The following is a 14137-nucleotide window of genomic DNA, read 5'->3' on the forward strand; positions in this document are numbered from 1 at the left end:
TGTTGTTCGTATGAAACCCGTGGTCAGAGAAGAGCAAATTGTTCTGGATACCGATACCAAATTTGCCGAACCGAAAGATCTTAAGTACCAATTCGGTACCGACTTTTGGCATTCCTGGTACCGGTTCACTACCGTTTTTTACCTTCATATACCGGTATCGTAACCGGTATTTTTCGGTATCAGTACCAATTCTGTATCGGTTGGCACCGAGCTCATCCCTACCCCTGAAACTAAAAAAAGAAAAAATTAAAAGTTGAAGAAAATCAACAAAAAAAAAGTTGTATGATATCGTTGTTCGTACGGTAACCGTGATCAGGGATGAGCAAATGGTACCGGGTAGCAGCACTGAATTTCCCGAACCAAAAGATTTCCAAAATCAATTAGGCACCAACTTTTACATTTTCTGTATTAGTGCCGGATTTTACCTTCATGTACTGATATCGAACAGGACCGTCTCGGTATTTTTGATACCAATACTGGTTCGATACAGGTTGACACCAAACTTATCCCAACCCCTGATATGAAAAAAAAGATTAAAGTTAAAAAGTGAAGAAAATAACTATAATTATAATAATAAAAGTAATAAAAAAACTATATATTATTATAATATTAAAATCACTATTCATTTCATTTATTTTATTAATATTAATTAAAATTAATATTAATATTAATATTAATAATAATAATAATAATTAATAATAATAATATTAATAATAATGTATAATATAATATAATATAATATAATATAATATAATATAATATAATATAGGAGAAGGTTCAAATGAAAACCACTAGTTATTGTGAAAACTCGAAAACTAATTAAAAAAAGCAAAAAAAACATACAAAAATTTTTTTTTTAAAATTTTTTTTTTTGCAATCAAAATTTCGCAGGTTTTTTAATATAAAAAAAATTTAAAAAAAAAAAAATTTGTGTAGTGCACATGTGTAATACTGCACATATGTATGTGTACTACACATGTGTATTATTACACATGTGCACTACACAAATTTTTTTTTTTTGAAAGAAAAGTTTTTTTATATATAAAAACTAGTGATTTTTATAAAAAAAAATTGAAAAAAAAAAATTTTTTGTGTGTTTTTAGGCTTTTTTTAGTTAGTTTTCGAGTTTTCACAATAAAAGTGGTTTTCATTTGAACCATCCCCATATAATATAATGTAATGTAATGTAATATAATATAATATAATATAATATAATATAATATAATATAATATAATATAATATAATATAATATAATATAATATAATATAATATAATATAATATAATATAATATAATATAATATAATATAATATAATATAATATAATATAATATAATATAATATAATATAATATAATATAATATAATATAATATAATATAATATAATATAATATAATATAATATAATATAATATAATATAATATAATATAATATAATATAATGTATAATGTATAATATAATAATATAATATAATATAATGTATAATGTATAATGTATAATTTCATTTCTTTTATTAATAAATGTATAGGAATCTATACTATATAATAAAAGAAATCTGTTTTGGGACACTTGTCATTCTCTCATTTAATTGATTAAAATTATTAATAATACAAAAAATAATAATATAGTTGCTTTCAAAATTCAAATTCCATTATTCCTTATCCGTTCACCAAAACAAACTAATTTTAATATTTTTCCATTACTTTTAATACATATTTTAATAAATTATATATATATTCACGATTAATCTTAGTGATAAAAGTTGTTAGTTTGTAATATTCTGCTCATAGTAATTAATGTCACTAAATATTAAAAAAGTTAAAATTTCATAAAATTGTTAAGGTTATCTAAAATCTAATATAATAATATAAAATGCCGACATTTTAATTTAAAGAGTCTTAACCTACTATAGAATTTTTTTTCTTAATTTTCTACTTCAAATTAAATAAACTAACCTATATTCGGTTTTTGTTGAGAAGGTATGTTTTTTTCTCTCAATGTTTTTCATCGCAAATGAGATTATTAATTCTTTCAATTAATTTTTTTAACATTGTTTATTTATTACATGTAATATAAATGGTAGAACACGAATATCTATTACTTAAAGAGTTTGCAGATGGAAATTGGTGATTTTCTATCCAATAACGTGTTTAAACCAACTGGTGATGTTTAGGAGATAATAGAAGTATATATATATATATATATATATATATATATATATATATATATATATATATATATTTTAATTTAGTTGGTTATATGTTGATTAAATAATCTATATCTATACTATATGATAAAAGAAACCTGTTTTGAGACACTTGTCATCCTCTCATTTAATTTATTAAAATTATTAATAATACTAAAAATAATAATATTAGTCCCCGCGGTTTACACAAAATAACATACTTAGGTACTAATAGTTTAAAATCACCTTCTAGGGTATTAACTTTTCATTTTGTAACGTTTGGAGGTATTAACTTCTAGGGTATTAACATAGTTAGTCCTTGTGGTTTGCACAAAATAACATACTTAGGTACTAATAGAATGTGATTTAAAGCTACAAATAACGTTAATACCTTCAAACGTTACAAAATGAAAAGTTAATACCCTAGAATGTGATTTTAAACTATTAGTACCTAAGTATGTTATTTTGTGCAAACCACAGGGACTAACTATGTAATTAACTCTAATCTAAATTAATACAAATTCTTATTATTAATAATATTTAATCAAATCTAAAATCTAAGCTAATACAAATTTTTATTATCAATAATATTTAATCAAATCTAATAAGAATTCATACGAATTCCAAAGTTGATATTAACTTTCAAATAATTAAAAAAAAATCCGCCTAACATCACAAATGTTTCTATTAAATTCGATTAATTAATTTGTTCAACAATTACTATTATCTTTATCATTCAGTACGGTTAACCGATTTATCATAATACAACCTCCCACCTATTCAATCATATGATTTTTCAATCTTATATTAACTAAATAAATAAAGATTAATATTCAATCTTATCCTACTTTAAATATAAAAAAATCCGTTAGTTCAGATTAATATTCAGTCTTATCCTACTTTAAATATAAAAAAATCCGTTAGTTTTTTTAAATATATTTTTTTATTATTTGGTATATAAAATCATATTTATTCAACCCATGTAATACACTGGGGTTTTTAAAAATATAACTTTTTTTATTATTTGGTAAACAATGTTATATTTATTCAACCCGTGTAATACAATGGTTTTAAAGATATAATTTTTTTTTATTATTTGATATATAATATTACATTTATTCAACCCGTACAATACATATGGTTCTTATAGATATAACTTATTTTATTATTTAATATATAAAATTACATTTCTTCAACCCGTGCAATAAAGGAGCATTTTAAAAAGATAATGTTTTATTATTTGGTATATAAAATTCATATATTCAACCCGTATAATACACGGGGTTATAACCTAGTATTAATGTATAGTAATAATAGATCGTCTCTTGTAAACGTGACATGAATAGATGTGTGTAATTTCCACTTGTAAGCCTTTATCTTCTAACGTCTTGCTAGTGTTTAACGAAAGTTGCGGTTTAAAATCATAAATAAATAAATATTGATTGGTGAGTTGTCTCTGTTCATTAATATGACACTATGTCATTACTTTGGACAACCATAATACTATAGAGAAAAGTACGAAGAGACTTGATTGAAATTTATGAAAGTAAAAGGTGTTAAAGCGTAAAGAGAGAAACAGGAAAATGATGTACCAACTTTTATCCTCCTGCAACCGACAATGATTCTTTCAAACTCTCCAAAACTCATCAATATATTTTAATTTCCCAATGAACTTATTGTTACTTGACAGTCTGACACTGTAGATATGATCACCGCAGGATCTTTATCTGTTGTTTCAAATCAAAAAAATGTTTGTGTCATCGTTTACTCGATATTTCTCTTTTCAAATTTCGCAGATGCAGGTGGTTTTGATTCTTTACTGCAGCAGCTACCGGAATTGGGGGTTTTCAGAAAGATTTTTGACTCAAGAATTGAACTGAATGTTATGGATTATGGTGCAAAAGGGAATGGTATTGAAGATGACACAAAGGTGAGTGAGTTAGCAGTAACAGTGGTTTCAGTTCACCAGGTGTTTGTGGAAATGCCATAGAGGGTTTTCTATGTGTTACCCACAAAAAGCTCACTTGAAATCAGGTCGTTTGTAAACGGGCTGAGCCGCGCTAGCTTGGTTTGTAAAGGACCAGAGCCTGAGCCATGGTTAGCTGGCTTGTTGGCTCGCTCGTTTGACCAGTTTAAATTAAGTTTTAATATATAAAAATATTATAACCCAAATAGCATTGTAGAAACTAATTTATGAACTTTTGAATGTGTATTTTAAACATTGCAGTTTGTTACTTTTTTTAGTAACTTTATTGAACTTATTTGATGAGTTATGCAGTTTACTATACATATTGAATCTATTTATAAATCCTACCAAAAAAAATATTATGTTTATTCAAAATTTAAAACATTGTAAATGAGAGCTCAATATTTCAGCTCATTAAGATAAACGAGCCGGCTATTTATAAAATTTGCCATAAAAATATTACTTTTATTAAACTTTGAAAAGTAAATGAGAGCTCGAAGTTTTAGCTGGTTAAGACAAGCGAGTCGAGCTGGCTCGTTTAACTTCGAGCCCGAGCTGAAACTGGCTCGACTCGGTTCGGCTCGTTTACACAAGTTTTTAGCACTTTCTGCTTACATTGTATGCTTTATGTTTTTATATAACTGTAACTGAAGTTTCTCATGGGACCTGTGAATAGATTTGAATTATGAATGTATACATCTGTTCTACAAAGGGAATCATCTGTTAAATGTTTCCGAGCAGGTTTTCGCAGATGTTTGGGACATGGCATGTTCTTCAAAGGTAGAATCAAGAATCATAATCCCTGACGGAAGTTACTGTCTTGTTAAACCAATTAGTCTTGGAGGACATTGCCACTCGAAAGTGACTTTAGTGGTACGAAAAACATCAACCGCTTTAAACAATATTCTTCCATAACGCACATTATCTTTTTAATCAGATTCTTGTTTACAATCTGCATAGATCTCTGGCTCCATTGTTGCTCCTAGCGATCCCGATGTTTGGGATAACAAGGATACACATAAGTGGCTATATTTCCATAGTGTGGATCACCTTACGGTTGAAGGGGGTGGAACCATTGATGGAATGGGGCAACGGTGGTGGGCTACTTCTTGTAAAACGGACCCGAAAAATGTATTTCTTGTTGCATACATGTTTCTTCGTTGATCATTCCATCTTTATCATATAACTACTAGTAGGGGTGCAAACGAGCCGAGCCCGAGCCCGACCAGGCTCTATTCGAGCTTTGTCTTTAAAGCTCGAGCTTGGCTCGTTGGTAGTTTCTCAAGCTCGAGCTCGGCTCATTTCTTATCTATTAATTAATAGGGTAGGGTTCATGCGAGAACCACCTTTATTGCGAGAACCGCGAGAACCAACGTGAACACAACAAAATAAACCCACTACACCACCAAAAACCTAAAAAAACCTAACCACCAAAAAATCGCTACTTTTAGTAGCCAAATTTTTTTTTATAACGAAATGTAGCGATTTTTTGATAAAAAAATTATTAAAAATTTTTTTTTATGTGTTTTTTAGATTTTTTTAGGTATTTTTGGCTGTGTTCACATTGGTTCTCGCGGTTCTCACAATAAAGGGTGGTTCCTAATGGATCCTTCTCCTTAATTAATATACTAAATAAAAATATTATAAATAATAGACTCGTTTAGGCTCGCGAGCTTTATAAGTGAAGCTCAGGCTCGGGCTCGTTTACTAAACAAGCTTATTTTTAGGTCTGGGCTTGGCTCGTAAACAAGTTTAAATAAGCTTGGCTCGGCTCGGCTCGTGTACTAGACAACTTTAAATAAGGGGTAAAGTTATTAAACATTAATAAAAACTAATATTAAGGCTTGATAAGGATCGGCAAGCCTGACGAGCTTTAATTTAGGCTCAAGCTCGGCTCGGCTCGGCTCGTTTCAAGCTTTTTCTTGAGCAGCTCGGCTCGTTTGCACCCCTACATATAAGCTAATATCTTTCTTATTATTTATTATCTGTTTTTGTAACCTTTTTACAGCCTTGTAGGCATGCTCCAACGGTCAGTACTAACGGTGAAGCAACAGGCTTAGTTTCATAGAATTATGTGATGTAATATATTAGATTACTATGCAGGCTATAACCTTTCACAGATGCAACAATTTGGTAGTCAAGAATCTCATGATTGTGAATGGTCAACAAATGCAAATGGCATTCACTACATGTGACACGGTTGCAGTGTCACATGTGAGTGTTTTTTCTCCTGCTAGCAGCCCTAATACTGATGGTATCCACATAAGCGAATCCACTAATGTTGAAATCAAAGACACTACTGTTCGAACAGGTTGGCTATATCGATCAATACAATTCAAGAGTGTTAGATATGAAAATTTTCTTTGAAATTAAGGTTATTACCGAATGTTCGGTTCACTTGCTTCAGGTGATGACTGCATATCTATAGTCAGTAATTCTTCGAAAGTTCAGGTGAGGAGGATTGTCTGCGGTCCTGGCCATGGGATAAGGTAAAAAAATGTCGTTATTTTCTTAATCATGAGAATATGTAGATGTAATTGCTAATATCGATCGTATAACTTTGAAGTGGCAAGTTATACAATATCTAGCCCAAAGGGGAACGGGCCGAACAAGTTGCAAGTTTCTCAAAAGTCTATTTGTAGTGCTTACAATCTCCTACATTGTTTTAGTAGAGTAAAGTACACTGATGGTCCTTGTGGTTTACCAAAATTTTGGATTTGGTCCCTAACGTTCCAAAAGTACACAGATGGTCTCTGTGGTTTGCACTTTGTAAAGCATTTAGTCCCCAAGTTTTTCCAATAGTACATGGATGGTCCCTGTGGTTTGCACTTTGCAACACGTTTAGTCCCTTACTTAGACATTCTAAAACAACCTTTAGATTTGTTGGTTGGGGACTAAATGCGTTACAAAGTGTAAACCACAGGGACCATCTGTGTACTTTTGGAAAGTTAGGGACCAAATCCAAAATTTTGGTAAACCTCAGGGACCATCAGTGTACTTTACTCGTTTTAGTAAAAAAAACTTAGGTAATGATTGTAATAATAATATTCTTATATTGCTATCATACTCTTCATTATATACGTAAATTTCAAAATGGATAAATAAGTGTTGAGTCAACTGAACCCACGCCTTTTGGGCCCTCGCTAGAAATTAATGCTTTCAACCTGTAACCATTTGACCCGTTACCCAACCCACCTGACCCCATCTTGTCACCTCTAGTATAATTTCATTAATATTAAAATATTTACTTTGGAAATTGGAAGTATCGGAAGCCTGGGAAAGTCGGACACCTGCGATCAAGTGTATGATGTGAGTGTTCAGGGGGCGTTTCTGTCCAACACTGAAAATGGCCTCAGGATCAAAACATGGCAGGTACTATTCACATTTGATATGAATCGGTCGATTTGGGCCGTTATTCTAACTGATCATGTGCGTAAGATGAAGAAAAAAAAAAGAAAAGAAAATTAGCTAAAAAAGAAAGCATACAAAATTGATTAAACGGGCTAGTGTATTTTTAAAATGCATGCAATTTCTTACATTATTTAATTCCAGAAAAATGTACATTTTTAACACGCTATTTATTTATAGAAAAGAAATTGGACAGAAGGGTGTTTTCAATCAACCTAACCCGACGTGTACAATAATTTACCAGTTACACGTTTAACTGTTTAGTTATCATATCATCTAAATCCTTCATTGTCTGCGCTAGGGAGGTAGTGGTTTTGTCCGTAATGTTACATTTGAGGATGTCTGGATGCAAAACGTATCGCATCCAATCATAATCGATCAATATTATTGTGATTCAGACAAGCCATGTCCAAACAAGGTACAATTGATCTTATTTGTTTTAGCCATATATCTTTGTCCGAGGGTTTGTTTTGTCCGTAATGTTACATTTTCGTCCATGAGGTTTGGCTAGTTTTGCGACTTTTGTCCAAAGGTTTGTTTTTCCGCATCTGGATCCAAAAGGTTTGAAATCTTGCCATTTTCATCCGGCTTGTTAACTCCATCCATTTTTCTCCGTTATTTCTGTCTTTTTCGCTAACTCTAAGGGCAATTCGGTCTTTTTCACTTTATGTAAAAAGATTGAATACCCCTGAAAAAGATCGAATTGCCTTTTAAGTTAACAAAAAACGACAGAACTACAAATGGATGGAGGTAACAAGCCAGATGGGAATGGCAAGATTTCAAACCTTTTGGATCCAGATGCGGAAAAACAAACCTTTGGACAAAAGTCGCAAACTGGCCAAACCTCAGGGACGAAAATGACATTTTACTCTTTTAAAACAATAGATGTGATTTTTTAATGAAAGTTGGAATTTTTATAAAATTGCAGACTTCTGCTGTAAATGTGGAGAACATATCTTTTGTGAATATTGGAGGAACTTCAGCTACCATGGAAGCTATAGTATTTGCTTGTAGTGATGTTTCCCCTTGTGAAGGGGTATATTTGGAAGATGTTGAAATTGTATCAGCATTTGGGGGTGTTACAACCTCATTTTGTTGGCAAGTCAACGGGTCAACTGCAGGCTATGTATACCCTCCTATTTGTTATTCAACTTGTAAAAGCTTCATTAAGCAGACTATTTCGTCTGCCACTAATCTTCAAGCAATCTAATCAACGTCATTTAACTTGTACATTATACAGTGAAAGTTGTACAGTGTCTGATCTACTTTTTTTTTGCATCTCTATTTGTAGCCTAAGTTTTAGAGTGCTAACGATATATTTTGACGGGTCTTGATGACAATTTTGGGTTGAACGGCTAACTATGGTTTTGGAAAACGATAAGCCAAACCGGACAAGTTGGTTGGGTCGCTGGATCAGCCAAAACAATTCAGTTTTGGTAGGTTGACGGTTTGATCAGTTAATTTATTTATTTTTTTTTTTCCAAAATCATTAGTTTATATAAGAACTTTTAAAAATAGGAAAGGTCGTTCGTCAACAGAATACATATACACAAATGCATATTATAAAAAATAAATTAATTATTAGGGTTAAACCCGCGGTTTAGATTACATGGCAGGTTTAAGTTTCAAACTGTCAGTTAAACATTAAAACATGAACGAACTGTCAAACCGTCAAAGTGGCTAATTTGCTTAGGTTTGGCCTCGTCAAAGTGGCTAACTTGCTTAGGTTTGGACGGTTTACAAAGTGTAAACGATTTGAATACATCCTACTAAGTTAAGAGATACTCGTGTATAAACGTCGCCACCAGCTGTTTTACGTATGACTTGTGTTGGTTGCAAAACAAGTGAATTTCAGGACGGGTGAAATTGGTTGTGTCGGGTTGTCAGATTGAATATACACATGAACGTGTATTTTCTTTCACTTGTAATTATGTAAATAAATAGTATTACAAATATGATTTTGAAAGCTACATTTAAAATAATGATACAGAAGAAATACAATTCATCCTCTTCTACAAAATCTGCATAAATTGCAGTACATTGGGCAAAAGCATCCAACTATAATGCTACCGAACGCCAGGCTTAGGGCAGCCATTAGCTAAAGGCAACTGCAGATTCTCCACAGTCCTAAACGTCCGTTTAACCATTTTGTCAACATACAGTGTCCCTGCTAGATGATCACACTCGTGCTGTAAAATTCGGGCCTGCCAGCCTGAAGCACTCACCTTTATAGGCTGACCGTATCTGTCCAAGCCCGTTACCTCCACATCTAGAAACCTCTCAACCATTGCTCTATATCCATCAACACTGCAACAAAATCACATCCTTCGTCAAAACGGGCTGGCCAGCCCAACCCGCAAACCATTTTAGTAAAAGTTTTTTTCAACAAAACGATTTAGAATGTTGTAAGCAATGATTACGCACCTCAAACAGCCTTCGAAAAACAGTGCTGATTTGTTTCCCTTCTTTTGAAGATTCGGGTTTATAATCACCTAAAAATCGAAGACATTTATAAGCAATTTCAGTTATTTTATCCAGAGATAAAAACAGGGTCGTAAATGAGTCGAGCTACTCGTGGACTACTCGAGATCGGCCCGGTTAAGCTCGAATCGATTCGAGCTTTTAACGGGCCGATCTCGAGTAAAAAAATAGGACATAAAAACTTGCCAAAAGATCAAAAGAACGTCTGTCTTGAGCTTTAATCTCTTCCTTTGGTGCATACCCAATATACTCTTCAGTGTCCTCCAACACAATAATCTAAAACGGGTCGGGTCAACCCACCAACATAAACTCTTGTTAAATCCACAAACAACTAAAATTAAATATTTTAAATAAAAATAAAACTAACTTTTAAAGGAATACCAATTTGGGGAGCAGCAAGGCCAACCCCAGGTGCTCCCCTCATAACCTTCACCATATCATCAATAATCTTCTGAACCCGCTCCGACCCGATCTCATCGGGTCGAACATCTCGCGCGGGTTCGTTAAGAACCGGGTCACCAGCCTGGACAATCTCAGGCAAATCTGTAACTTTCTTTTTCTCACCCAGCCCAAGAAACCAACCGGCCCGAACCGGGCCGGTTGAAGAACTCCAAAACCGGTCTTTGTTTTTGGTGATAAACTCGGGTTTTATAATTGGTTTGTATTGGCATCGGGTAACTGAAACCGGTGTGTGAAATGGTATGGAGTGTTTTCCGGTGAGTGGTAGCTGTTGAATTCCTATCATCCTTTGAAGATCTGCTCACCTGACTGTGGATAAAATGTTTTGGTATTTGGGTTGTTGGGTTGGGCCTTAAGAAACTGGGCTGGGCCTAAGTTAGGCCCAATTGTTGTGGGTCACTGTTGAAGTTTGTGATGTTTGTGGAAAGCAAATCTTAGTACAAAGGGGATGAATGTCGTACGATGGATGAATGGAATCCGTGTTTGTGAAATGTGGGACACCGTCCCAATCCGTAACTTTAGCAACAAGCTATTTGATTAATATGTGTTTCTTCTTTTTAAGTTACTTTGATACGTGTTTGCTTGAATTTTTATAATTAAGATGATAATCTATTTACACGAAAACGAGTCAATTGAGCATTCACATTTCATTCCTTATACCAGTCACTTTTGTTATTTAGGGTAAAATTTAAGGTTTTAATCAAATTTATCATTACGTCTCATTCCCCAAAATAGGGATCTAGTTGAGAGACTCACTTCTCATTCCCCATATTTAGTTATTTTGTGGCTCGCTATTCATTTCAATTATCTACCCTCTCTATGTATATTTTGTGAGTGGAAGAAAGAAAACAATTAATAAAAAAATCTGAACAAAAATAGATATGGGGCATGAGATATAGGAGGTTTTTAAATGATAAGAACAACTTTAGGAATAAATGCGAGTTTTACCTAAATTATATGGATGTGGATAAAGAACCTAATATGCATGCTCTCATGCTGATTTACGTCAACATAGAACCAATTTAAAGCACATAACCAACTTACACATTGAAGACTCAAGGACCAGAAAGAGCAGTCCGGCCAGAGTAGAGCTTCAGATGATCAAGCGGCAGACCTGCAAGATCACAAGAGACAAGCACGCTGTTAGCCTCGTCACAGGGAGGGGGGCCTCTCTGTGACCAAGCTCGGGCGTGAGAATAAGTATTTGTGAGGAAGAAGTAAGTCAGGGAGAGAGAGAGAGTAGCGATTACCCTTTACTGGAGACTTTGGCGGGGTATTTATAGCTTTTGGGTGTGCTGACGTGGCCAGTTAGTTGGGGTCGGACCAGTCGTTATCAAGGCGGTTATGGAGGTGGGACCCAGTTAGTTATGTCGGATCATCAAAGTGTCCGGTTCGTTTCGTGGTGCTAGGCCTGATCCGATCCGTTTGCTAGAATGATTCGGTCCGGTTAGGGACGTATCCTCATCAAGTCCCCCTAGTTCGTAATGTTTGTTTAGCAAAAGTTTCGAACTATTTGTCGCAGTATTCTGGTATCCATGGCCCTTTGTTTGGCGGCCGTTTTGTTGATTTTAAATTTTGAAATTGGGCGGTGATCTAGGATTGGTGACCGTCAGTCGTTTTAACTTTTTCACCCGATGTGACGGTTGGTGCGCGTCAATTGTCATGACGTGTCGCCATTTGATTGGGGCTTTGAGGCGGTTTCACATCCCTATAAAAGGGGAAAAGGTAATTTTCTCCGATTTCACTTTACATCTTTTTACCCTCTTCATTTTCTTCTTCTTTCTTCATCTTCATTTGGCGATAAAAAACGATTCTTCTGCTCAGGTTAGTAAGCTTTTTTTTCTTGTTATGGCAAATAAGAGCAATCTTTCTGCTTGCTTTAACGTCTTGACTCAAAAAGGGTTAGCCTGGTATGTGGAGAGTTATGCGATTCCTAAATCGCTAAACCCTGTACTTCCGAAAAAGGATACACCTATCTATCCTTTCGTTCCAGGGAAGATTGGGATTTATACTCGTTTTTTCGATTACTGTAACTGTCGTCTGCCCCTGACGAAATTCCTGGTTGAGGTTTTGCTTTTTCACGAAGTACACTTGACTCAGGTGAATCCTTTTGGCCTTGCCAAGATTAGTCACTTCGAGTTGGCTTGTCGTAGCTTAGGATCCGAGCCGGATTTGGATGTGTTCCGGGCCTTCTATAAGTTGAATCGATCCGGAAATTGGTATACCTTTGAGGTTAGGGATAAGAATTCATGCTGCTATACATGGATCACCACGAGCTTAAAGGACTGGAAAGACCGCTTTTTCCTAGTTGACGACCGATGCGTTCCGGAGTTCATGGTGTGGAGGATAAAAAAGTCGAAACTACAGCCTCCTCTTCCGGAGGATTTCTCGTATAACAAGAAGCTGTACGCCGATCTGATAAAAGAGGCCGGACGTATACAGAAATATCCGGAACACATCCTCGTCATGGGTCGGATTAGCACGATGTGGTCCGAACCGGAGTGGTATCCTACCCTTCGGTGGAACAAAGAGGGTTAGTTGTATGGTGCTCCTTGTACATTTATATGTTACCTATCTATCTTCAAAACTTCTCTTTTTTTTGTATATGTTAGTAGATATTGCTTATTGTTTGTCTTCTTGTGCAGTTATGGGTTTGAAGGAGGCGCTTAGATTGAAGTCCTTCGATTCGAAAGAGTTGGATGTTCGTGCTACCAAGACTCCGAAGGGTGAGACCCCGTACTTGCAACTTGTGCAACAGAATCTTTACCCGATTCGTGCGCCGGAGGCTCCTGGTGATCAAGGTGGTTCGGGTTCGGTCCCTACCGCGTCACCGGTTGCTCAAATTCAGGCGACGGTTGCGGCGGATGATGCTGGGGGTCGGGAAGCTGGTTCGTCGATGACGAAAGGTTCTGGCTCTAAAATTATTATTGAGGATGAGGGGGTCCATCTTTCTGTTGAAGACACCGAGGTACATGCTAGTGGTGAGAAAGGGGGAAACGATCAGAACGAGGGTGAAGACATCGGAGGGGATGGTGAAGATGGAGATGAACAGCCTCAGATTGTTTTGAAAAGAAAACGGGCTGCTCCCACCAAATCTGACCCGAAGGCCAGGCAGCCGAAAAAGACGAAGGCCGACTTTAAAGTGGTTACACTTGATGACGACGATCATGTTACTGCGTTTTCCACTGCTGGAGGTGTACTAGAGAATTTGGACGCTCATCTCCATGAGGGCCGCACCCCACGGGATCATCTTCTGCAAACTCCTTTGAGCCCGTTGTCCTTCGGTGAGGGTGGTGCCAAGGTTGTTACGGATTTTCGCACCTCCGATCCAAAGAAAGCCGTGCCTTCTCCTTCGGGTAAGTTTACTACGGGAGTTGCATCCAACGTGTCTAGGCCGAGCTCTTCGCCGTTTGATGGTGGGGACAGTGCTTCTTCCTCCCCTCTGTGGTATGACACTGAGGCTGTGTTCTTGTCTCGAGAATTAGGTTCTGGTGGTTTTGAGGGCGCGGATGCAGCTAATGCTTTGGAGAAGTACGTACCGGAGTGGTCGTTGGCGAATAAAGATAGGATTGTGGATGCCCTCTCGGCCAAGATGTCTTTGTTCCACCTGGGAACTCCTGCGGAGCATTCTTATTACCG

The 14137-nt window shown here is 35.2% G+C and overlaps 2 protein-coding genes across 4 annotated transcripts; one reads left to right on the forward strand and one right to left on the reverse strand.

Moving 5' to 3' along the window:
* Positions 1 to 3751: 3751 nt before the first annotated feature.
* Positions 3752 to 8793, forward strand: LOC110885747 (probable polygalacturonase At1g80170). 3 transcript variants are annotated; one of them, XM_022133452.1, is made up of 9 exons: positions 3756 to 4114; positions 4892 to 5023; positions 5111 to 5281; positions 6159 to 6179; positions 6254 to 6461; positions 6558 to 6639; positions 7414 to 7522; positions 7860 to 7976; positions 8487 to 8793. In XM_022133452.1, the coding sequence occupies exons 1-9, from the start codon at positions 3890 to 3892 to the stop codon at positions 8766 to 8768; spliced, it is 1347 nt and encodes a 448-aa protein (XP_021989144.1). In that variant the 5' UTR covers positions 3756 to 3889; the 3' UTR covers positions 8769 to 8793. The 3 variants fall into 3 exon arrangements, with proteins under 3 accessions (XP_021989145.1, XP_021989146.1, XP_021989144.1); XM_022133453.1 differs by lacking the exon at positions 5111 to 5281 and having other exon boundaries at positions 3752 to 4114; XM_022133454.1 differs by lacking the exons at positions 5111 to 5281; positions 6159 to 6179 and having other exon boundaries at positions 3752 to 4114.
* Positions 8794 to 9446: 653 nt separating this feature from the next.
* LOC110885748 (peptide deformylase 1A, chloroplastic) lies at positions 9447 to 10812 on the reverse strand. Its single transcript, XM_022133455.2, has 4 exons — positions 10407 to 10812; positions 10226 to 10315; positions 9983 to 10050; positions 9447 to 9865 (listed from the first exon to the last, which is right to left on the reverse strand). The coding sequence occupies exons 1-4, from the start codon at positions 10782 to 10784 to the stop codon at positions 9625 to 9627; spliced, it is 777 nt and encodes a 258-aa protein (XP_021989147.1). The 5' UTR covers positions 10785 to 10812; the 3' UTR covers positions 9447 to 9624.
* Positions 10813 to 14137: the final 3325 nt, after the last annotated feature.

Source organism: Helianthus annuus, chromosome 10 (genome assembly GCF_002127325.2).
Source record: "Helianthus annuus cultivar XRQ/B chromosome 10, HanXRQr2.0-SUNRISE, whole genome shotgun sequence".
In the NCBI taxonomy this organism is placed as follows: Eukaryota; Viridiplantae; Streptophyta; class Magnoliopsida; order Asterales; family Asteraceae; genus Helianthus; species Helianthus annuus.